The sequence below is a fragment of the Phalacrocorax carbo genome, chromosome 1, assembly GCF_963921805.1.
Source record: "Phalacrocorax carbo chromosome 1, bPhaCar2.1, whole genome shotgun sequence".
Classification (NCBI taxonomy): Eukaryota; Metazoa; Chordata; class Aves; order Suliformes; family Phalacrocoracidae; genus Phalacrocorax; species Phalacrocorax carbo.
The window spans coordinates 191,321,225-191,346,959 of record NC_087513.1 but is presented as its reverse complement, the minus strand read 5'-3'; the positions used below and the strand labels follow the sequence as shown (position 1 = coordinate 191,346,959).

At 40.8% G+C, this 25,735-nt stretch overlaps 1 protein-coding gene across 1 annotated transcript in view; it reads right to left on the bottom strand.

Moving 5' to 3' along the window:
• CCDC169 (coiled-coil domain containing 169) overlaps nt 1-23,106 on the bottom strand; it is a 33,402-nt gene extending 10,296 nt beyond the window's left edge. Inside the window, exons 1-6 of the mRNA XM_064441010.1 lie at nt 22,883-23,106; nt 16,570-16,652; nt 16,012-16,122; nt 15,884-15,924; nt 882-980; nt 624-677 (exon numbers count right to left, since the gene is read on the bottom strand). Coding sequence (XP_064297080.1) covers nt 624-677; nt 882-980; nt 15,884-15,924; nt 16,012-16,122; nt 16,570-16,652; nt 22,883-22,959 — 465 coding nt within the window. The 5' untranslated portion in view covers nt 22,960-23,106. The remainder of the gene's footprint in view (nt 1-623; nt 678-881; nt 981-15,883; nt 15,925-16,011; nt 16,123-16,569; nt 16,653-22,882) is intronic.
• Nucleotides 23,107-25,735: the final 2,629 nt, after the last annotated feature.

Below are 25,735 nucleotides of genomic sequence, written 5' to 3'. Positions count from 1 at the left end.
ACTAGAAACCTTTACAGGTTCCTTTACAGGTTCCCCCAGTTCATGGTATCAATTTTTATGTATTATGTCATTTGCAGCAATAAAATTTAACCTCTGATTTCACAAAAACAAGGTGTCTTATCCTTTATCTTATAAATTTCATTGAAATATGTGCTGTATTCTCATTCTGAGATGGCTGGCTAGTTTGTCTTTAAAAGAAAAAAGGGGAAATACAAAAAAGATGAATTGCTATGCAAGATGGATGTCACAGCTGCTAATAATTTGGTTCTGTTCTTCTCAACTGAAACATTAAACAAGCATAGAAGTCCTGTGACTAATGGATGGGCAAGCAAGTATCAGAAAATTGCTTTAGCCTTCTCAGTTAAGGGCACTTTGACTATCCTTGTGAACAATGAAACTCCAATTGATACAAAAGCAAGAACCAGTATTTAAAAAAAACAAAACTGTAGCAATCTTTCAATTTCTAGCTCTTATAATTTTTAAAAAGCAGCTTTTGTAATGGATTTGGTAGATTAATTAAGTGATAAAAGACTTTGACCTAATGGCATTAACAGATGCTGTTGCTATATTAAGAAAGCATAATGATTTTTAAGAGTTACTGAATCACACAGGTTTTTTCTTACCTGTAAGATCTCTGAGAGGTACATGCGTCGCTCATCATTAGCTTTGTGGTAAGCCTACATTTAAAATAAGGAATATAGTCTACCATTAAGTGAAATATTTTAAAAGTTGAATCATACAGGAAGAAACAAATATACAACAGAGTTTTTCTCCAGTGACACATTTTGTGGAACTATTCTATTGTTTGTTCCACATACGCTGCCTCTTTGTCACACAGTATAATAGCTTTTATAGATTAGAGGCATATGGTGATTACAGACCTTTGCTTCTTGTTCCAGTCTAAGTTCATAGTCTTTCAGCTGATTCTGGAGACTTTTCTTCTCTTCTTCTAGTTGTTTAAGAACTTCCTTTAAGGCACCCTGTGGTTATAATAAATAAAACGATGCTTTACAAATATTTCCATTCTGTATAAAGATACCATCACGATAGTATTTATTCTTCAAGAATTAGGACGTTTGTCATTCTGTTTGCTCCTTGTGCACATTTTGTTTACAAGGTTCTGGCTGGCACACTGCAGAGACAAAAGCACTTAACCATATGCTACAATTGTCAGTTATGTACTACCCATTACACAGAATCATAGAATCACAGAATGGTTGGGGTTGGAAGGGAGCTCTGGAGATCATCTTGTCCAACCCCCCCTGCTTGAGCAGGCACACCCAGAGCAGGGGGCACAGGAACACATCCAGGCGGGTTTTGAATGTCTCCAGGGAGGGAGACTCCACAACCTCCCTGGGCAGCCTGTGCCACTGCTCTGTCACCCTCACAGGAAAGAGGTTTTTTCTCATATTGAGGTGGAACTTCCTGTGTTCCTGCTTGTGCCCATTGCCCCTTGTCCTGTCATTGGGCACTACTGAAAAGAGGCTAGTCCCATTATCCTGACACCCCCTCCCTTTAGATATTTATAGGTATTTATGCAATCACCCCTCAGTCTTCTCTTCTCCAGGCTAAACAAACCCGTCTCTCAGCCTTTCCTCATAAGGGAGATGCTCCAGTCCCCTGATTGTCTTGGTAGCTCTCCACTGGACTTGCTCAAGCAGTTCTATGTCCTTCTTAAACTGGGGGGCCCAAAACTGGACACAGTACTCCAAATGTGGTCTCACCTTCCCAGGTGCAGGATCTTGCACTTGCTCTTGTTGAATTTCATCAGGTTCCCTTGGGCCCAGCTCTCCAGCCTGTCCAGGTCTCGCTGGATGGCAGCACAGCCTTCTGGTGTATCAGCCACTCCTCCCAGCTTGGTATCATCAGCAAACTGGCTGAGGTTATGTTCTATCCCATCATCCACATCATTGATGAATAGATTAAACAGGACTGGACCCAGCACAGACCCCTGGGGAGCAACACTAGTGACAGGCTTGTTCACGATGATCTCCAGAAGTCCCTTCCAATCCCTACCATTCTGTAATTCTGTGATACTGTGAGGCATGTGAGATGTCAAAGGTAATGCATAACAACTTGGCCAGAAAGCAGCATTTTGTGGGGAGACTGTCTCAGGTGTGCAGCCATTTACCTTGCCTACAATTGGTATGAGCTAGAGTAATAGTGGTAGAGTCCAGTTTTGGTTACTGGCACTGGCCAGTTTTTTGTTTGCTGTGTAGTGGAAGTCAGACATCCAGGCAGGTCCTCCTCCATTTCTAATACAGGAAACTGCTTCTTATAATCCCCTTCATAAATTTGGATGGACCCACTCCATCCAGAAGGGATGCTCTTGTTGGGAGGCTCTAATAGTAGATGGCTGCTTTAATTCCCTGCCTCAGATTATTCAAGGTCAGTTTATACCTGTTTGTTCTTGTATTGGAATTATCTTTAAGATAACTGCACCTCTTCCTCCCTGATGTTTGCTCCCAGCATGCACAGACAGAAAACAGGAACATCTTTTTTCAACATTCATTTTACCAGGATAAATAAGCTGAGCTTTTAAAAATGGTCTCTCATACAGCAGGCTGTCCTTTCATCTAATCATCATAGTAACCCTTTGTACACCAGGCTGGAGCTCAACCTTCTTACAGTTGGAGAACAGAACCATACTGGAGGATGCAGTACTCCAGAAGTTATCTCACTGCCTTGAACAATGTCAGTAATACTTCTTTATCTGTATAGAGAAATTTTAGGATTGCATTTTTCACAGCTGCACAGTGATGGCTCACAGTCAACATGGGATCAGCCAGAATACCCAGATTCTCCTTTGCAGCTATGTCCAGGTGACCCGCTCTCAATTCGTAACAGAATTTGTTTACTATTTCCTAAATCCCTTGGCCTACACTATTAAATTTTAATCCTATTTTTAATAATCTAGTCTTCAGTGTCATTCTATTTCTAAACAACATACAGATCCCTGTTAGATTACATAATTGGTATCAGGAGAAAGATGTCATAATCTATTTCTACTTTGTGTATCAAGGTCATATATTAAATGTTAAGATTAGTCCTAAACCTGGTCCTGGAAGAACTTTGCTTGTACTCTCCCAACAGCCTCCTTCACTAGTCACTGCTATCATATTCTATTTGCCAGCTCTTTACTCCTTCAACAAATCTATGAATTTTCATTTTCTCCAAATGAATCAGCCACTTCCCATGTGACACAGTATCTTTATCAGAGGTCACAGTGAACAAGATTACTGTATTTATTGTGACAACAAATCTATTGTCTCATCACAGAATGTCAACACATTTGCCCACCATGCACCACTTTTAATAAATCCATTTCAGTCTGATTTTACAACAACCATTCCTCTCTTCCTCTGTCTTAAAACTAAACCCAAAAAGATTTGCTCTTCTCCAATGCACACAATGCCATCATTCACAGCTTTATTAAAACCATTTGCTATCAACTCAGTGATGTAGCAAGCCAGTTCTTTCAGAATCCTAAGGTATGGATTACCCAGTTCCCTCAGTTTAAGCATATCCAGATACTTAAGTTTTCCTTTGGATTTGGTTACTGTCATTTCCTCTTCCAAGCACTTGCTAACATTAACTATTTCTTCGTTTGCCCTGCATTTTATTGTTTCTGCCTTACTGGAAACTTAAGCAATATATACATGTTTAATTTAAAACAAACGAATTTATGATCACTCAATCTGACAGGTTTTATGACCAGCTTTTCTGCAATGTTCTTCTAGATTTTCAAAATCTAGAACAGCATTCCCTCCTTTTCATCCAGTATTTTCTGATAAAATGTGCTACCACACCCACTGAGATCCATGCCTCACCATTATTACTAGCACTTGGTTTTCAGTCTTTATTTACAAGTAACACATATGATACAATTTCTGGAAGTCATCTAATAATATTATATCCAAATTCATCCATCCAGATTTTGTATTTATACCTATATTCTATTGCATGGATGGGACTTAGTCTGAGGTGAGGATATCTACATTTAAGTGTCCATATATAAACTAAGCTCCTACTAAGAGTCACAGTCAAAGGAACCAATGATGCACAGAGATTCATTCAGCTGAGCACCTAAAGAGCTCCACTTATTTGCCATCTGAGATGCCCCAGAGTGTCCAAGACATTCACGTGTGGCAGATATGACATGGGTTACAGGAGACACATGTCCTTCTGGAGCAGCAGTGGGCTACTCTGCACTGAAACAGCTGCAAGCTTCTTCGTTCACGCAACTATTCCACTGAAGCTGCCTGCTTAGATAAATCTAGATACAACTCTTTATATCCAACTGACTGTATTAATTAGTCCTGCACTGCCTGTAGCAGGAATTAAAGATCTAGCCAAGAGGTAGACATCTACATAGAGAAAGAAAATATTGTTTCAATATATTTTTCAATATTATTTCTCAATATTACTGTGATTAAAATTTGTTTTCTTATCCATCCTCAAGATGAATTAATCCAAACAGATGATGAAGAAGGAACAAACATTAATGTAAATCTCTCACATCTGCTACATACCACATCTATCTCTGTTTTGATATTTCCTGCCAAGTGCATACCTTTAATACTTGTTATCCCATCATGTTTTCATTATCAATGTTATTACATTTCAGACTATCCAGGATCTTCTATTTGTCTGCTAAGGTTCCCTGTGTAAAATAAGTATGTGTTTCAGAATTTTTGGTTTTTTTCTATTTCTAACACAAGCATCTCTCTAGTCAGAATAGCTGAATCCTTTCACTTTCTGTACTGACTACCTGACCGCTGCCTTAATAATCAGTTATTTCTTCTCATGACCTTAATGCTTTGCTATGCCTTTATTTACCAGATTTTCCTGGTAAACATGGAAAGGAAGATAATATGACTCTTGCAAAATATTCTCCCTCTTTTTTCTTGGAAAATTTTCCCTGTTAATCATGCAAACCTCAGATCCAGAAAACCAGTATCCATGTGTGGTTTATTTCTCAGAGAGTTTATGAATGCTTGCTAATGGTAAAAAAAATCCCAAACCTAATTTAAGCCTTAAGGGATCAATACTGAGTCTGGTCCTGTTCAACATCTTAATTAATGATCTGGATGATGGGGCAGAGTGTCCCCTCAGGAAGGTTACAGACGACACCAACTGGGAGGAGTCACTGATATGCCAGAAGGTCATGCTGCCATCCAGTGGGACCTCAACAGCCTGGGGACATGGACTGACAGGAAACTCATGAAGTTGAACAAGGGGAAGTCCAAAGTCCTCCACGGGGAGGAACAACCCCATGAACTGATAAATGCTGGAGGCTGCCTAGCTGGAAGCAGCATGGTAGAAAATGACGTAGGGGTCCTGGTGGGCAAAAAATGAGCCCTTGCTGCAGAGAAGGCCAATGCTGTCCTGGGCTGCATTAGCAAAGCATTGCCAGCAAGTCAAGGGAGGTGATCCTTCCCCTCTGCACAGCACTGGTGAGACCACACCCGGAGTGCTGGGTCCAGTTCTGGGCTCCCCAGAACAAGAGAGACATGGACATACTGGAGAGAGTTCAATGAGGGGCCACAAGGATGATTAAGGGACTGGATCACCTCTCCTGTGAGGAAAGGCTGAGCAAGCTGGGACTGTTCAGCCTAGACAATTAATACATATAATTACCTGCAGGGATGGTGCAAAGAGGACAGATCCAGGCTCTTTTCAGTGGTGCCCAGTGACAGAACATGGGGCAATGGGCACAAGCTGAAACACAGGAGGTTCCCTCTGAACATCCAGAAACACTTTTTTACTGTGAGAGTGACTGAGCACTGGATTAGGTTGCCAAGAGAGTTTGTGAAGTCTCCCTCCTTAAAGATATTAAAAAACATCTAGGCAGGATATTGGGCAACTGGCTCTACGTGGCCCTGCTTGAGCAACGGGGTTGGACAAGACAACCTCCAGAGATCCCTTCCATCCTCAACAATTCTGTGATTCTGTGACCTTCATTTTATTGTTACAACTGTGCCTTGGTCAGTACCTTGGTCAGACCAGTTCAGCTTCCACTTTTTTGGGCATCAACCCAACCCAGCAGAGTCTTCTTTGGTCTGTTCCAGAGTGAACTTGCAAATGTCGTTTGTCATTAAACAAAAGTTTATGTCATTCTTATAAAAGCATTTTCATCTCAGGTCCATAACTTACATCCTTACTTTGGACATCATCAAGCTGTTCTATTTTATGGATGTGTAAAGTGATAGTCTTACCAATGGTTTCTAACAGATAGCCACCAAGCATATACATCTGCCTCTTACATCTGCCTGCTTGAAGTCTCCAGTATTCTTTTTTCTAGCATCTGCAGATCACTGCATATTTTATTCTTTTTCATAACTTTCTGCACAACACATTACTTATTCAGCTCCAAATTTAATTTTTCACAAAAATATTTCTGTTACTGAGATTTCCTTAGGAATGATTTCCATTAAAGTCAAGATTTTGCAGGAGCCCGGCAAAAGACACAACGCTTTTAAAACATGTTTCCAAGAAAGAATAACCCTTCTCACTATTCAAAAAAAAGTATATATATACAGAATATATATATATATCTTTCAAGTATGTTTCACACATGACTGAACTGTTATTAACTTTAACCTGTTATAACAGGCACACTGGAGACATGAAAAAGCCTGGGTTTATTAATTAAAGCAGAAGTATCTTGGATGCAGATGAAATCTTTGTCCTAATACAACAGTCATTACAGTCAATGTTGGCCAATTCAAGGAGAAAAAGTAAGCTGCAGATTAAGGAGATTTGGGTAAATTCCACTAGGATCATGTGCTATTTCACTACAACATCACTGTCTGTACAGAATTAAACAAGACAGATAAAGAAGGCCTCAGCACTGCCAAGCTAGGAAACTAGTATTTTTTTGCCTTCTTGACCGGACTGCGTATTAAAAATTATAACCATGTGATAGCATATTTTGTACAACATATTTTGTACCACCTACAACATATTTTGTACCAACACAGTAAGCTTAAATACAGTAAATACAGAAGTTCATGCTGCTCTCCAGATTTGTACTATGTAAATCCACAGCCCACTATTTATTTCCTCACTAGATCGTCCATCAGTGTTATGTAAGACAGCAAGACTTGGTGTTGCAGCTGTTAGTCACAACAGAGCAATTTGGTATCTCCTCAGTGATGATCCTTATCTAATTTCTTTGAGTTCTTTCACCTACAAAGTAATCTACTTTTAGATCTTTTTTCATTTAACCTTTTCACAAGCACTGTCTATTTTTTTGCTGCCAATGCAGCTGGTCCAGTGCAGATGCCTGGGCATTAATACAGCTCTGGAGCAAGGACGATATCCAACCACAAGCAAATAAACGGTGCACTACACTGCTTCTGATGAGCAAGCAGACTGAAATAGGTTGATAATGTGACTGAAGTATACAGTTACCATCCCTATAGTATCTGGGTACCTCATAATTTGTAATGTACCTATGCTTATAATTCTCTTGTGAAATACAGAAGTTATAAATTACTCCAAATTTACAGATTGAGAAGCGAAGGCCAAAATCAAAAAGGGACTAGGGTCTAAATTGCACTTTAGGCAAAATTTAACACCCTAATACTAATAAAGCAATCTATGCAATGTCTTATATTCTTCACATCTGGTTTTGTCATATAACTTAGGTAGGAATCTGAGCTAATGTGGTTGTCCATAAGCACAAGCTTAATCAGGCTGCTTAGTTTGCTGCTGAAGCGTTTATGGAGTCTCAAAGCAAAGTTTCCTGGTGGCTATCTCCCTCATGGGGCACAACCTGAGAAGCATGCTCCACCCACGTTACATGAGGAAGGAATCCTCTTCTAACAGCCTGAAAATTAACCCACAAAGAAATTAGGTGAGTTACATTTTAGTCCTCTGTCACTCTAAGAACTTGAATTCTCATATCTCATGTCCTGAGAGTGCTCTCACCATCATACTTAACTAATGCTGAGATAATTTTTTAATCCAGGCTGTTAATCAGTCAGAAATGGAAAATTTACATGGATGGAGAAGGAACAAGTGAGAAAGGCTGCAAGGTCATGCCTACTTCTGGAAAGAAGGCAGGATTTCAGACAATTCTTGCATGTTTCTTACTGACTTCCCCTTGGTTTTCCATCTCTACTATGCACTCTGTTGTGAATCCCAATCTAGCTGCCTTTCTCCCAGTTAGTACCTAGGAAACTTAGGCAGCTAACTCAGCTTTCTGACTTCTATTCCTGTGTCCACACACCTAACTGATGATGCAGAGCTCAGCATGGCAATACTGAAGTTCTTAGGGGAATCTAGAGATACAGATGTTCCTAGTCAACTAAAAGACCTCTCCAAGTCCCCAAACACTGTAACAAGCAATTTCAAAAACAGACATATAAAAATTTTAAATGGTAAAACTTCAAAGAGGTTCTAGAGATCCACTTTAACCCAGACTGGTTGTAAGTTACCTCCCAGCCCTAATTTCAAGGCAATAATTGAAGAACTAGCTGAGACCTTATATATCTGAAGTCTTCAGCTGCTGCACAACAATACAAATCAACAAGTGTGAAACACCAGCCTATGAATTCAACCAAATCATTAAGGCTGGATTTGCCTTTCCTGAATTCTGTGGGAAGTAAGCAGAAAGAAACCTCACTGAAACGGATTCAATTCCCAATGCTTACAGTTGTATGATCAGCTCAATACAGTAAAACAAAGCAAAAGCTCACAGAAAACAGAGTTTAAAGCATACAGTAACACAGACTCATAGCAGAGTTCTCAGAGCACAGAAAAGCCTCAATACAAAGCAAGGACCAGTGAGAGCTCAAGAGAACCAGAAGGAGCCTCCCAGGTATGAAGCACTCCCCCAGGAGAAACTGCCAACAAAACTCCAAGATGAACCAGTAAGATAAATTCTGAAAAAGTTTTTTAGAAGTGGTTTAACTGAATATTGAAATGGGTTTTTAAGTTAGATTTTTTTACAGGTTCTTCCACTAAGCCTTGAATAGCTGGACAATGCGTTCCTGAAAAGGAGACATAAGCTGACTAAGGGATTTAACCTGAATTTAAGATCCTTAGTTTTCAAAAAGTCATCCATGTCAAGCCACTCTGAGCAAGCTGGTAGGCTAAAAGACACACTGAGATCTTAAATGAATACTTTCTTTATGTAACGGAATTTTGCAGGGCTTAGCAAGATTCACTCTCAGAGCAATGCTGCATTAAGTCTTGTGTCCAGCAGTGACCAAAGCCCTGGGTTTCATAAAGGGAACACCAATTCTCCAGTTGTTCTTTTTTTCACACAACTTCCTTTTCATTCGACCAAAGTTACACGTTTGGCTTAACACTTGCCAGAAAATAAAATTATACAGAATGATACTGCATCTGAATTTCAAGGCCACCCACATAAGTTGCTCTCATTCTGGATTTTTCCTTGCCCTTCTACCAGTGGCAACAGAGGTGACAATTTCTATCAATCATTTCACAACAGACAAGGTGACAAATCAATGACATCATCAAGAGGTTCAAACTTGTTTTCATAAGAGCCCAGCTCATGCAGACTATTGATCCTTATGGCAATTTGCTTCAGCTCTAATCCTCTTTAACCTTTCTCCATGAGTTAGAACAGAAACAATACATCTGTCAGTTGTGTAGAAAAAAAAACAACACAAGAAGCTTTTGCAATCCATTCTACTTGACATTTTAAATCAAATGAAGTTTTGTTTAGAAAATAAACTCCCTTCCCTTCAACACTAGGAGCTGATGTTCATCAGCTGATTTAGCTGAATCTTTTAGCATATAATTTTAAACTCATCAAGAGCAAAAAGCAATACTACATCTTCAGTTTTACTGTAATGGAATTTGATTTTATGTTGATATCAATAAACTCACTAGTCATATATTACTGAAAAAATGATACATACAAATTATTTAGCATAGCATATTTCTACATACAATATGCACTGAATATATATACACTAGATCCTGTAAGGGATTCAGTACAGGTGAAGAAAGGCTCCCTGTACTTGTCTAAAAGCCAAGTGCCCCCTTGTGGTTAACATATCTTTATAGTCGATACCAGACCGAGAGCTGAACTCCATGATTGCAGAGTGTCCCGCTCGCACCAGATGTTGGCAATGGCCAGGGTAAAAAAATCAGCCCGGAGACGTGGTGCCAAGTTCAGGCTCTCTCCGTGTAACAGGTGTGGGACACTGCTACCCTAAATCCTCATGTCAGTGGTCTCCACAGCATTGGTCACAGAGGTTATCTGCTGACTTGGGGAGGAGGAAATTAAAACGGAGACCTCCATTGCTGTGGTTCAGATGGACAGAACAAATTGTTGCTGACTCTGAAATGCTTCATTTACTACTGTCTCTGAAAGGCCTGAAAAAGGGTGGAGAGTGCTTCCTTATACATTTTCTCTGGAAGATATCCCAGGGTCCCAATCAATTGCTAAGGAATTCTGGAGAAACGCCAGCTAATAATGTCACTTGACAGAAGGTTTTTCCCTGACCATTTCTTTGAAATACAAAGTATATTCTGCCTCTGGGAATACCACAAAGTGATTTGAACAAAACAGTCTGTTAGTTTGCATAAGGCCACCAGGAGGAACAACTAATGCCAACATGACAAGGAAAGTTATAAATGCAAATCAAAAAGGTCTCTTGGAGGTGTCCAAGGCCAGATGAAAGGAGTAGGAAGGGGAAGTCTGTGAGGAGGGCAGTCAGACCTACTGAAGAAGGTCTTCAAGACTTCTTCAAGAAGTCTTCTCCTGTCAAAAGGAGAAAGATTAGAGAACTTTCTCCAAATCACTTCCAAGTTTCACAAAAAGATACAAATGCATGCAGTCTATGAAACAAACAGGAGGAACTGGAGCTTCGTGCCCACTCAGAAGGTTATGATATCATAGGAGTAACTGAAACATGGTGGGACAACTCAAATGACTGGGGGATCATGATGGACAGTTATAGGCTCTTTCGTGAGGACAGTCAACCATTGGAATAATCTCCCCAGGGAACTGGTTGACTCGGCCACGTTGGACACCTTCAAGAATCGTCTGGACAGGGCGCTGGGCCACCTTGTCTAGACGGCGCCCTTCCTAGAAAGGTTGGACTAGACAATCCCTGAGGCGCCTTCCAACCTGGGATTCTGTGATTCTGTGACAGGATACCAGATTTCTTCTTCCCATAGATCTACTGGTGACTTAATCCAGCAAGAGCAACAAGGTTCATTGTCACTGTCATCAGTGACTTCCTAAGAGAATTGTCAATATTTCCTACGCCATTTTGAAGTGCTGATGTTCTCTATAAGCAGTTATCAACACCTACTGAAATAAAGTCTTCGTTGCGTGTTTTCATAAACCCAAGATCCCCCTCCTGTCATGCTGCCAACACCTTCTCCAGTGTGACACTGCCACACATTCTACTTACAGTTTAAAACTGACAGCAAAAACCCTGAGGTGGCTGTGTGAGGGTCTTAGTCCTGTGGTCACAGTGCTCTCAGAAAGGCAGCTTGCAAGGCAAGTATATAGCCCTTAATGTCAGAATTTTCTCAGCTATGGTGCTGGACATTCCTGAAAATGGTGATTTATCACAGAAGCCTTTGTTCCTTGGCTAAACTTAACTAGAGCGTTGCTAAGGCAATGCTATCAGGAGTGTGCTCTTCTGAACTGATTTTGCAGTATGCTTTTCAGTATTTGCATACTAAAGCCGCTATCTAGGGATTCTTTCTTGCAGAAATGGTGAGACAGAAAGGAATAATTTTCTTTCTGCTTATATGGGAAATTATGCTTAGCAGAGAAATCATTTCATAGAAAATCATTTAATGAAAAAATGTGAACAAATGAATGCAGCATGTTTAATAGAGGCAAGTAAAATTCACACCATGTTATACTTCAGAGAGAAGGCATTCCTTCTGTAATTATTTCTGAAGTACTGTATGACACTTGTATTATTCATTGGGACATAAAGGAAATTACTGACTAAACATTAGTTTTGGACACTGTTGGAATTCTCTTGTGCTTGACACTGTTCAGGTTATTTTTAATCTGCCCTCAGTACACAATATGATTTTCTAAACTGTGGCTGTAAAATTTTTTGTGTTCAAGGTATTGGTTCTGCATTTATTGTCATGTGACACCTTCATGATTTTTCTGAAACAAAAAAAATATTATCTCAAGTCAGTATAAGGACTTCAGAATAATAATTGTCTATTTAAATGGTTTAGGGGTGTTTTCAATAGTAAGGAATCATTCATACATTTCTAATTCTAAAGCAAAAATAGTGCAAGCCGTCTGCAACAATTATCGCAGTTTATCAACACAGAAAATCCTCTGTGCTTCCTTGTTCATACTCCAGAATTTGCATTTGTATTCTTCTCTTTCATTCAGGTTTTTATAGCTTGCTGACTGCCAGGGTCCCTGGTGACTTATCTTTTTTTATTTTCCCTGTAGTGCTTGATATCAAGAAAATATTTTATGCTACCTATCTCTAAATAGGATGAATTAATGTATGGAGATGTTTTTCTCCTTCTATTGACTATGGTACATTAAATGACTAGCTGAGTGTGATAAATCTCTTTAGTACTATCTTTGAGATATCTCCTCTGTTAAATATAGCTGAAATTGTGTAGGAAGTTAAGAATTATTAGACATCCTTCTAATACATCTAACTGCGTAATTCTAATTTCCTTGGGAACATAGGTTAAAAAGACTTGCAAATGCTATTTAATCTTTTTAATATGTTGCTCAAAACAAAATCTACTATCTACTGGTGCCATATGCTAGAAATTATATCATCTTGCTGGAAGAATCACTTTGCAATCTTTCCACAGAGCTTCATATGCAACTACAAGTTGAAAGCTGAATATCATAGTGTACTTTTGATTTAACACATACATACACGATTTAATATATACCCACTTTCAGCATTTTTACTTTGAGCAAATGTAGATTGATGACTGGCTGCAAAGCTCTTTGGTTTTTTACACCCACTCACCACATCTGCTCTTTATTCTCATCTGTGGAGAAGCTAAATATTTCTCCCCCGATCTCCCGAACAACTCTCAAAAACATAAAAAGGATTTGGATAACCCTATATGCCTCAACACCACAAAATGATCTGTGTGGGTTTTTTTTTACCAATACTTTATCTCCTAAAATTTAAAAGAAAAAAAAAAAGCAGCTTTGCACTCTCCAAGAGTACCTGTAAATATACACTGTCTTTTCTGATAGCTTCAGTGAAAAAAAAAACAAAAACAGCGAAGCCCACAAAATACATCTAATTTCTTCCCCTCTTTCCATCTCCCAAAAATCAAAACAAAGAAAAATGAAAAATTTCACTAAATCCCTAAGCACTTTTTTTCCCCTCTGGCTAGCAAACAGAAGAATGTATTCACTCAAAGCTGGAAGGCTGAAGGAAGGGCAGAAGAAAAACCTATGGCATGGCACATGGGCTCCAGACTTCCCCAGGTGTCACTGAGTAAGTCTAGGACTCTTCAAACTGTCCTCTAGACTCCTTTTGGTAGTATGAATCTTTCAGTTGTGCTGTCATTCTTTCCTTTGTGGGAACCATAATGAAACCTCTCAGCACCATGGCTCATAGGCGAGAAGGCAAGGCAGTATTCAGTAGGGATCAGAAATGTACTGGATTGGTGCAGCCCAGCTGCTGGTAAAAGAGATTATCTCACTGGTAATGACCCTTCAAGTGCTTGGCAACGTGTAACTGGATTTGTTAAGAGAGTACTAGCAACTGGATAGAAATAAACACTTCTGATACTGTAAGCATTCATGCCAATCTGTGCTTTAAAGGCTGATAGGAATAACATTGTCTGAAGCAGACTACTGTAAATTTTCTAGATCAGTGTACTGTCTTAAAGACTTTTCTTCAAATATAATCCCAGATGTATTTTCAAATCAACTCTGAAACAGGGAAGTGGGATATGAAAGATTTTGTTCTCTTTTTAATTAACTGTTTAAAAAAGACCCCATATCCTGCCAACCCAGAAAACTCCATGGTCTCTAGGACAGACCTAAAACTAGCAAGAATGTTTATTATCTGAAAGCCATGGATCAGATCAGAAAGAGCAGTTAATTATTCACACCCTTCTTACAACAGATAATCATTTCCACTAATAGGGCATGCAGCCTCCTCTAGGCTCAGTAAACTCCCATTAATCTTCAGAATCTGAAGCACAAAAAATTAAGATGGAAACACTTCTCTAAGCATAAGCAACTGGGATAAAAAACATCAGAGCCCTACCTCATAATGTTCATTATTCTTGCTTATGTTACAAGGCATTATCACATCTTTATCTGCCTTCTTTATTCCTAAAAGTGGTTAAGAAGCAGCAAAGGTCTCAAAATAAAAGACTTCAGCAGGTGACAGACTAAAGAAAAAGCAGTCCTGAGTCTAAAATTGTTTTCATTTAATTTACTAGTTTAGAAGACTAAATGGCCAAAATATTTGGTTTTTTCTTGCCATTTTCTCTACAAGATCACAGCAAAATGTTTTATGCTTTGTTGAAATACAGGTCATGAAATATGAGCTTATTAATAAACAAAATTTTTAAAATTAAAATAAATACTTCCTTTGGTGTTGCAAAAGTGGTGTATTTACTGTACAATGAGGAATTTTCCTGTAAGTGTATTATGCAAAATGTTACTGCAACTATGTGTCTATGTTATCACAGCTGATACAAAACTGGGAGTAGTGACTGATACACCAGCAGATTGTGTTGTCGCTCAGAGGCGCCTCAACAAGCTAGAGAAATAGGCAGAGAGGAATCACATGAAGTTCAGTTCAACAGCGGAAAATGCAAAGTCCTGTCCCCGGCAAGAAATAACCCCAGGCACCAGTATATGCTGGGGGCCAACTGGCTGGGAAGCAGCTTGGCAGAGAACAACCATGGGGTCCTGGTGGACAACAAGGTGACCACGAGCCAGCAATGCACTCTTGCTGCAACGAAGGCCAATGGCGGCCTAGGGTCCATTAGGAAGAATGTTGCCAGCATTCTTGAGGGAGGTGATCCATCCCTTCTCTTTAGCACTGGTGAGACATACGCAGAGTGCTGGGTCCAGTCCTGGGCTCCCCAGTAGGAGAAAGATATGGATTTTCTGGACCAAGTCCAGCACAGAGCTACGAAGATGATTAAAGGACCAGAGCATCTGACAAATGAGGAGAGGCTGAGAGCTGGGATGGTTCTGCCTGGCAAAGAGAAGGCTCAGGGGGATCTCAACAATGTGTGTAAATACATGATGGAAGGGAATGAAGAAGAAGGAGCCAGGCTCGTCTCAGTTGTGCCCACTGACAGGATGAGAGGCAACGGGCACAAACTGAAACACACGAAATTGCATCTGAACACAAGAAAGCACTTCTCTTACTGTGAGAGTGGTCAAACACTGGAACACATTGCCCAGAGAACTTGTGGAGTCTCCACTTACAGAAATATTAAAAACATAACTGGACATGATGCTGGGCAACCTGTTGTTGGCCCTGCTTGAGTAGGAGGAGTGGTCTAGAAGATCTCAAAGGGGGCCCTTCCAACCTACATGATTCCATGATTTTGTGATCAAGGTTTAACATTTTTCCATTTATTCATGGAACTAGTCCAACTCCTCCATCTCATATGCCTTACTGCACGTCCGATCACACAACCTTCACTCAGTCAAAAATTTCACTACATGATTCTTCCCAACATTCCGGTCTTACAGACCTCCTATTTAATTATTTTACTCCGTACTTTATAGATCTATAAGCAGTTGCATATCTAAAAGAATAAAAAAGTAAGCAGGACTGTTTTGGTTTCTAGACCAGGCTGTTGATATTTCCTGTCATGAAAAAAACAAAGATTATACAAGTTCTTCAATTACATTGCCTTTTTTTGTTAACCGACTAAGTGCCATAGTACTCACCACAGACATTTGATCAAAGATGCGAACAACGGACAATTTATCTACAAATAAGCAGAAAATTTGACCCATTGTTATAATTTCAACATCACAAATTCTATTGAAAAACATTTATGAATACCCATTTCTACCTGCTGGATTGCCACGAATAAGCTCCATCTTCTCTTGAAGAATATTAATTTGCCTTTCCAGCTGTTTGTTCAATTCTACTTGTGTCTCGTATCTAGTTTTCCATTCATTACCTTAAAAAGAAAGGCAGGGTTATTCTGTTTCCCAGATTATTTAATGCCATTTCAAGTAAAAGCCGGCATTTTTTCAAACTGTTACTACTTTTTTTTCTGGAGACTGAGGAAGTCTCCAGTCAGTAAGCCTCATAATGAGGATGTTTGCATACAAAAGAGCTTGAAAATATAAATCAAGGCAATTTTTCACTGGGCTTACTGTGGCCAGAATATTAACCAACTCTATGAATTCATGTTGTTCTTTGTCTCATTAATAATTAGAGCTAACATGCAGCATGTAGTATTCCTTGATTTTACATTTGCAACATCACACCTCTAATTGTCATGTCTGAAAAGGGAAAACTTAAATTTCTAAACAAAAATTTGTATCTCTGTAGGGCCTACCCAAAAGAATAAATTTCCTTTGTTTCTTAATCAATTAGCAACACTCTGTTGTAATGCACTTACCTTCATCTTCTATACTGCTAAGTCTTTTTTCCAGTTCTGTTACTGTATTTCTCAGTTCAAATATAGAGATTTCAAGCATTTGCCTGTGGTATTTAGAGAAGTCAATAAATTGGCTATTGCATTACTCTTACAATTAAAAAGAATAAATTAATGTATTTTCAAATTAAGCATCTATTGATCTTTCCTATGTAATTACATCATCTTGCCCTTGTTTTATGTTTGTTTTTTTCTCTAGGGATACTACAGCGCCTTAAAAAAACCCAGCATTTCTACTTTGTGAAGACAATTAATTCCATAAAAAACCAAGACCAACATTTCCTAAAATTTAATTACTATCTAGCAGATCATCAGAATTAAGCAAACGTAGAGAAGACACTGGCTTTCATTTTTCATCTAAAAGAAGATGCCCAAGGAATATATTTTCTGAAACAATAATGTGCCTGAGAGATGTGCTATTTGAAATTCGGAATTAATTCTTCACTTTGACTCACTGCTCAATGATTAATAGTTATTTTCTAAATTGTACCCATAACAAAACCAATCAAAGCATACCATGTACTATGACTATCAGAAAAGAAACACAGTGATTAAAATAAGATGAATGTTACAAAAAAAAAAACCACAGGAGCTAAAGCCACCATTTTTTTCAGTACCTTAAACTTACTCTTGTGGGAAAATATATTTTTGCCTGTTGATCACTTCTGTATACTGGTCAGGCTGTCAGACAACTGACATGTACCATGGAAACTGGATTCCTTCTGCCTTGGAAAGTGCAACCAGAGAGAGAGCACAACGCACCTGCATGCATCATACAACACGCTGAATGACTCTCATCCTTTCAAGTGGCAAGATGGTAGTTCAGTGGTCTACAATGAACCATATGATTTCAATCATGCCATGAGGAAATTACTGCTAACTAAATTATTGCCCATATTTATGCCAACTGCCTGGTTATTTTTGGAGATGTATATGGAGAAATATTCCTGCCTGTGAGATCCCAGGAAGTTGGCCCACACCAGCATAGCTGCAAGAGAAACACAGCACAACACAATGCAAGAGCAGTTTGTGGTTTTGTCCTTTAAAGTTAAGCCTGGAAGGCCAAGACTTCAAAAAACAACCAGTGGTTCTTGGGTGCCTCCATTTTTCAGTGGCCAAATTGAGATATTTCAAAAGAACTGAGAACACAACTCTGCAAATAAGGCCCTTTGGAAAATGCTTTACAATACCAATATGACAATAGATGTCTTTTAACTCTTAGCCTAGTTCATTAAAACATGCAAGAAAGAAAATAATTGTGCTGTCCTATTTCTTGGTGTTGCCTTTTTTTTAAAAGGGGGGATTCCACATCAACACGGATCTTCTCTTTCTGAACATGTCCATAATGAGAAATTATCTTCAAGAAATAACTAGCCTATGAGAAATCAAAGCTTTGATGATAGAGCTGATCACTAAGCAATGGTATCACCTGTGGCACTCACAGAATCATAGAATGGCAGGGGTTGGAAGGGACCTCTGGAGATCATCTTGTCCAATCCCCCTGCTTGAGCAGGCACACCTAGAGCAGGGGACACAGGACCGCATCCAGGTGGGTTTTGAATGTCTCCAGGGAAGGAGAATCCACAGCCTCCCTGGGCAGCCTGTGCCCCTGCTCTGTCACCCTCACAGGAAAGAAGCTTTTTCTCATGTTTAGCTGGAACTCCTCATGCTCACATTCAGTTGGTGACATTTCTTTTCCATAGCTTGAAACATCATATTTCAACTGAAAGCTGCAGAAGCAGAAGCACACCAACCAATCTTAAGAAACAGAAGAGGTATGCCTAGAATGGGAAGGGCTGAAGAGCTGAAATAGCAAAGAAATGTAACGAAGAGTAATTTAAGATAATTCAAGTAAATTTTCAGTGCAAGAAACATACTGGAGCACAATAAGACAGACATCTTGAGCAGCAGGGGAGAGCTGGGTTTTCTAGTCCCTCCTTGTTCCACTGTCCCTTTTGTCCCTACTAACATTAAATTAGATAATGGGGACATAGGCAAAGAAATAATGGCAGTACAAGTAACTTGCTGGAGACAAAAGGGATGTGGTGAAAGCTCCAGCAAACGATAGACTTGAAACATGAGTCAAAAAGCTTAGATGCAGGAAAACCAAAGGAAATCTGATTGCTGCTGCCTATTTGCTCCCACTCCAAAAGTAAGAGGCAGATGGCTAGGAAGAAGAAAGACAAAATCTTACTACATTGATGGTATCATTCCAATACAAATAGATAAGGTTTCTGTAAGGCAGATTTCTATCAGCCTCTCAGTGCTTGGAAAAGAGGAAATTATGACGACAGTGAGTGTTAAAATGGGATTTTTGGAAGGAAATTAGACACAGTCAGTACTGTAACTAGAGCTCAGCTGTATCAAAGTGAAACTGTTTTCCTTTTCAAACAAATCCTAACTAGATGCTTAGACAGATGCAGAGGGATAACACAGGAAAAACGAGTTCTTTAAATCTACTATTTTCAGTTTTTAATTTCTGTTACCATTTCAAGACTACACACAACATTTCTTACATTAGATTTTATTATTCTTTCTGCACCATTAGCAAAAATGCCAGCCAACTTCCAATTATTTTTGTCCTGATGAAAATATGTACAGAAATGATAAATTGTCAGGTGTCAGACTATAATTGCTACACTGACAGGAAGTCTTATTTTCATTTGGCAATTGAAGCCAATTTTTTAAAAAATCTAGCTATTATGAAACATTTAATACTCCAACAGCACCCAGAAAGTAGCCAGAGTGGAACCTCCCTATTTTAGTCAGTGTATATGCAGTAAATTACAGTCCCTGCACTGACAAAGAAGGGATGTAGAAAAAAGTGGCTTTGACCAACTTGGTAAATACTTCAGCTTTTTAATGTATTGGAGCATTTTGTATTTCTGGGGTTATTTCTAATTGTGATAGGAAGTGACCGTCACACCGTGTATCTGTTACTGTGAATTTAATGCAGCCGTGTAGAGCTGCCTGCCCAAACAGAGACTTGGTCTGTACTTCGAGGGACTGTGGTATGACTCTACCTGCAATCTCACGTGTTAAACATAATCAGATATAGCCAAGTCCTATGAATCTCTCCCATGTCAATGGACAATTTGTAGTCATCACAAGAGGAAAGCTCATAAATCCTGGAAGCTCACATGTAAATCATCAGGGGAATTTAACTACATCCTTGCATACTAAGTATAACAAGAAAGCCACCTAGATCTGGATCTCTGGTACACGTATCAGGCAAAAGACTGCCCGAAGCCATTTTCTATAGTGGAGAGAGAAACAAGTGAAACATTACAGGAGCAGCTCAAGGCAAATCACCAGTTCTAGGGCATCAGCTCTATAACATGGCAGACCTCTACTGATTCCTGTAGAAGACAAAACACATAGGTGCCTTCAGAACTTATGAACAAAGCAGAAACAATACTGTGCAGTACAAAAGGCACCACAGGGAAGAGCACATACTCTATTGAAAGTGACAGACTTCTGACACTTGCAGTCAGCAGCGTGCTGGGAAAATACTGCAGCTTTCCTTGCCAGGAAAGCCACAGAAGCTGAAATCTCACAGGCTGAATTAACACACAACTCCACGAACATTACTAAGTAGCTGACATGCATAAAAATATGGCTTTAAGACACCTTTGTCTATTAAGAAGTGTACTGCAATATAATATACCTTCTCTCTCTCTCAGAAACATTTGCCATGACATTTCCCAATCAAAATCTGCACTGAATCTTGATTACAGTAATTCAGAGTCAGATTTCAGCTGACTTTCATTAAAGCCTTTGAAAGACCTCACAATACTACATCCACAATCACTGAGAATCAGCAGGTATTTTATGTACAGACCCCTTACGGACACGGATGATTCAATTTACTCTTTGAAATAAAAATCTCTTCTTTGTGAGTGTTAAATGAGAGTGGTAGGTGGGCTGTTAGCAAACCACCTAAATGGCACGATAATCAAATAAGCCAGTAAAAAGACGACAAGGGTGAGATGGCTGTGAAGGAATGCAGAGAGCTATTGACAAGCCAGTCATCCTCAGCTTGCTTTATACCCAATGGAGAGAAACAGGCACCTCCTAGGGTGTGAGTCATCTGGTGCTAAAACAGCCAGCTGAAGCAGTCAGATGAATCACACCTTCAAAGAGCCTTTCTCTATTCATTGACTGTACATGCCACTGGTTTAGATGTAGATGTCTAACAACCCTGGTCATTAACAGTTAGGTTGAATAAATAACTTCCATGAAATAGGCAATAATGGTATTGTCTATTTGCACACACAAGCTACACACAGAAAACAGGTGCAGAATCTACCTGGAGCAGCAAGTCTTTCACTGTTATGCCATCAAAAGAAAGGTTTTTTATTAAATATGTTTTCCTTTCATTGGCAAATAAGGCACCACTTCACAATGTGTCCTGGGCTTTGGACCCAGTCTTGCAGGAAAGTCTCAGTGATATCAGCAAGAACCTAAGGTACATAAAGAATCTAGGTTTTCATTAATTAAAAAAAAAAAAAAATCAGAGCAGTGAAACAAAGCCAGTAACATTCTGCTTTTTACCTAAACACCTATAATATCAGGATCATGTGTCAGGTAAAAGAATTGGTACATGCAGAGGATAATTGATATATTACACTGACACACTACTGTTCAGGAGACTTAGTAAAAGGACATTTGTTTACACATTGGTGCAAGTATGTCCAAGCTCTTTGTTGTGCCATTTTGAGTGCAGAAGCTGCCTAACCATTTTTTACTCTATTAACATTGGCTTCCCCCTTTTCATTAGTGAATAAACATTTTATAAAGTCCACAATTGCAGGACTAGTTTGAAAAGAATCTGCAGCCTAGACACTGAAAGAAACATTGTCCAGGGGAAAAATCAGTATGGAACAGAATATTTGAAAATGGTATGTAAGTGTAAATATTAGGGGTCTGACTGAAGGCAGCACAGGAGCTTGACATTTTCTAACTTTTATTTTATTAGCATTCAAAAGGCAATCACGCTCTTTAACATGGGGAAAAATGTGTAACTTTCTAAGCAAACTGGCAAAAAAAACCAACCTAGAATCCTACCACTGCATGAGCATCAACAATCATCAGAGCACTGAACCATATGCGGCTGCATAAGCAAGGGGACTAACTGGTAGCAGCAACATTCCTCATTTTCTCTGCAAACTTCAATAAAGAGAGACCATACCTTCCCTGTAGGTTTCAGACATATTTACTGATAGTAGAGAAGAGTGAAATCCAGCTTTCCAGTTTTATTCAACATCGTGGAAAGAAGCGTATTTAAAGAGCACCTTGCTGTCCATTTGATTCTTCTTCCCCCAAACAAGTGTGCACCCACATAAGGTCTTTTCTGTTCTTACCCCATCACAGCTTCCAATCCCAGTGTACTGGTTTTGGCTGGGATACAGTTAACTTTCTTCACAGTAGCTCATATGGTGCTGTGTTTGGATTTGTGATGATAACACAGACATTTTAGGTATTGCTGAGCAGTGCTTACAGAGTCAAGGACTTTTCCGGTTCTCACCCCACCCCACCAGCGAGTGGGCTGGGGGTGCACAAGAAGTTGGCAGGGGACGCAGCTGGGACCGCTGACCCCAACAGACCAAAGGGATAGTCCATACCATGTAATGTCAGCTTCGGCAATAAAACGAAGTTTGCCAAGACTGTCCTTGCTTGGGGATTGGCGTTGTTTGGCTGGTGGTGAACAATGGGGGTTTTTTCTGCATCACTTGCTTTTCTTGTGTTTGTTTCTGTTTCCTCTTTTTTTAAACTTATTTAACTGACCTTCTCTCAACCCACAAATTTTCTCACTTTTACTCTTCCAATTCTCTCCCCCATCCCACTGGGAGGGGGGTGAGCAAGCTGCTCTGTAGCGTTTAGCTGCCTACTGCGGTTACACCATGACACCCAGTCCTATTTTCCATGCCTGTTCAGTACCAGCCTCATTTTTGGCTAAAATTACTTATCCTACTTCTTCAGGCTCCCGATGCCCACCCCAGCTCTTTGGCCAGCTGTTCCTGTTGCTCACCATGCCCTGTGCCCCACGCTGCCTCACCAGTCCCAACCCCGCTCCCAGGCCAGCCGTAGGCGCCCCCGGCAGACGCACGGCCTCCCCGGCCGCCCCCGACCCACCCCACCAGCCGGGGCACCCCACACAGGCAACAGCCGCCATTTTGCCGCAGGGAGACGGCCGGAGTCCCCGGTCGGCCGGCCCCTGGGCGCCGCTCCCCGCTGCCCTGCCTAGACGCAGCCCCGTCCCCCGCCGGGCACTCACTTCTTCCGCCTCTCCCGCCCCAGCTCCAGCCCCAGGCTGTCGGGGGCTGCCGCCCGGCTGCCGCCGCCTTCCCCCATGGCGCCGCCCGCCCGGCGCCCGGGCCCGGCGTCGGCGGCCGTTGCGCGGGGTAACGGCCGCTGCGCGCCCGGCGGCGGCCTGAGGGAGCGGCCCGGCCCGGCCGCCCTCCCGCGGCCGCGGTGTGGCCAGAGGCGGGCGGGCGCTAATCCTGGCCCCCGGCCCGTCACCTATCGGGGCGGGCGTCCCCAGCCTCCGCAGCCGCCGTGGCTCTCGCTGCCCGGGGAAAGCGGAGATGGGGACGCGGGGGCCCGGCGCGAACGCCTGCCAGGTAGCCAGCCTCGCCTTCACCTCCTGGGGTGCATCAAGCGCTGCATTAGAGCCGGTCGAGGGAGGTGGTTGTCCCGCTCTACTCTGCGCTGATGCGGCCTCATCTTGAGTACAGTGTGCGGTTTTGGGTGCCACAGTACATTAAGGATACAAAGCTACTAGAGAGTGTCCAGAGGAGGGCCACGGGGTTGGCAAAGGGTTTAGACGAGAGACCGTATGAGGAACGGCTGAAGTCCTTAGACTACAGCTTCCTCACAAGGGGAGGAGGAGGACAGGTGCTGATCTCTTCTCTCTGGTGACCAATGATAGGACCCAAGGGAATGGCAGGGAGATGTGCCTGGGGAGGTTTAGGTTGGATATTAAAAAAAGGTTCTTCACCCAGAGGGTGGTGGAGCCCTGGAACAGGCACCCCAGGGAGGCAGGCACAGCACCAAGCCTGATGATACTCAGTAAGCACTTGGGCAATGCCCTCAGAGATATGGTGTGAATTTTGGGGTTGTCCTGTTCAGGGACAGGAGTTGGACTTGATGATCCTTGTGGGTCCCTTCCAGCTCAGGGCATTCTATGATTCTATGATTCCCATTCAATCTGCCCACATTTGCAGCAGCTCTTGCCAGTTGCTGCTGTAATGGCCCCTCCTTTGATGGCATTTTTGCTTCCCTCTGTCTGGGCAACTCCCCAGCACATAGCTTGGGCTGCACCAGAAATTACTGGGAAAAAAATACAACACAGTTCTGGCCCAGTTAAAGAGTTTTGACCATGTAGGGTGAACTGTTGATGTGCTACGCTTTTCATGACCCAGTAAACACAAATACGTGCAGATTTTTTTTTAAACACTTCTTTTGGGTGGATAGTAGTCCAGTTTTAAATAAACGCTTTGACCGACATGCGAAGGCAGGCACAGCACAGCAGGGCCTGGTCTTAAAAGTATGCCTAGCACCCTTGATAACTGATCTGCGCTGTGCAGAAATTAGTTTGCAAGTACTTAACTTGAGACAGGACAGAAGAACTTAGAAGAACCAGTCTTAATCATCACCGATCACAAATGGAGTCAGTTAGTCAATACGTACTGCCTAATATTTTAATTCTCTTACAATGGTCCAGATTCATGCTTAAAAATGTTTGATGTTGCATTTTTCAAATCAGGAATTTTAAATCGGTTCATGGCTTTCTCAAGGCAAAGCTTTATGGGGTGGACTGAGATTAATCAGTCTCAAGTTATAACAGATGCTATCATCTAATCAGTGAATCATCACTTGAGGTGTGGATTGAATTCAAAATTGTTTGAAGTACTTTAATCAAGAGAAAATTAGAAGAGTGCTGCACTGCAACTGCATTTACATTTAGCTGCTCATTTTGCCTTCAGGATTTACTGAATGTTACCTTTTTAAGATACATTGAAAATACATTCCATACCAAACCAATAATTTAAGTAATGTCTTGGATTGGTTAGCATTCATAACGGTCTCATTGCACTGAATCTTAACAGCAAGGGGGTTAACCGGTACCCATTTTTCTTGTTATCAGTTTTTGTGAAGAACTGTTTCAAGATTAATTTAACATGCCTACTGAATAGTTCTCAACTGGAGGGCACATTCAGAGAGCTCAGAAAGATCCCAGGAATCACAAGGAAGTCTGAGAACTGAGAGCACAGAATAACTGAGGGCTGTATCCTGGCCACAGTGCACTGTGCCACAGGAGATTTGTCTTTGACCGCCTCTCCAGGATGCTTTCAGGTCTCAGCCTCAACTCAGGGATTACTAGGTGTCCTCACAAGGTAAGCTCTCAGGAACTAGGTCACAGTGCACATAAGGATGAGCCTGGACCACACCGTGTGCTTCGCCACGTGGTTTGGGAACTGCAGTGGGAAAAGGGCAAAAGTGTCTTTTGGACAGAGGTCTTGTGAGAGTGGGTAAAACTTCAAACCATCAATATTTGTAGCAATTATAGTAGTAATATAGTGACATTTGCAACACATAAGAGCTTTCCTCCATTTCTTTATTCTGAATGAATTGGTTAAAATTAGGTATATAGATACCTACAAATGTACTTTAGTTGTTTTAAGGCTTTTAATGTTATTTTTGAGACTTAAGTTTTTTAGTAAGAAAGGTTAGGAAACTTGGTCACAACACAATTCATTTGAAAACAGATTTTTATCCTTAAAGGCATATCTTCAGATCATGTGAAGGCAATAAACAGCTACAGTTGCTTAAAAGCAAGGCAGACCAGTTGCTGAAGACAAACATTTGGATTACGACATAGTTTTTACAAAGGAGTTATTTCTGTAGCACCAGTAACTAGGGTATGATGAGATGACTGGCTGTGTGAACAAAGGAAGACTGGTGTATGTTGTATATTTTGACGTTACCAAGGACTCTGATATAGTCTCCCATAGTACCTGTGCTGTCCAAAAAGCGGTGTGCAATGAGGCAATAATCACACGCTCAGGAGAGACGTTGCTTATTTATTTCAAGGTTGTGCAAGCCTGGGTTCTTGGTGGTTTCCCAC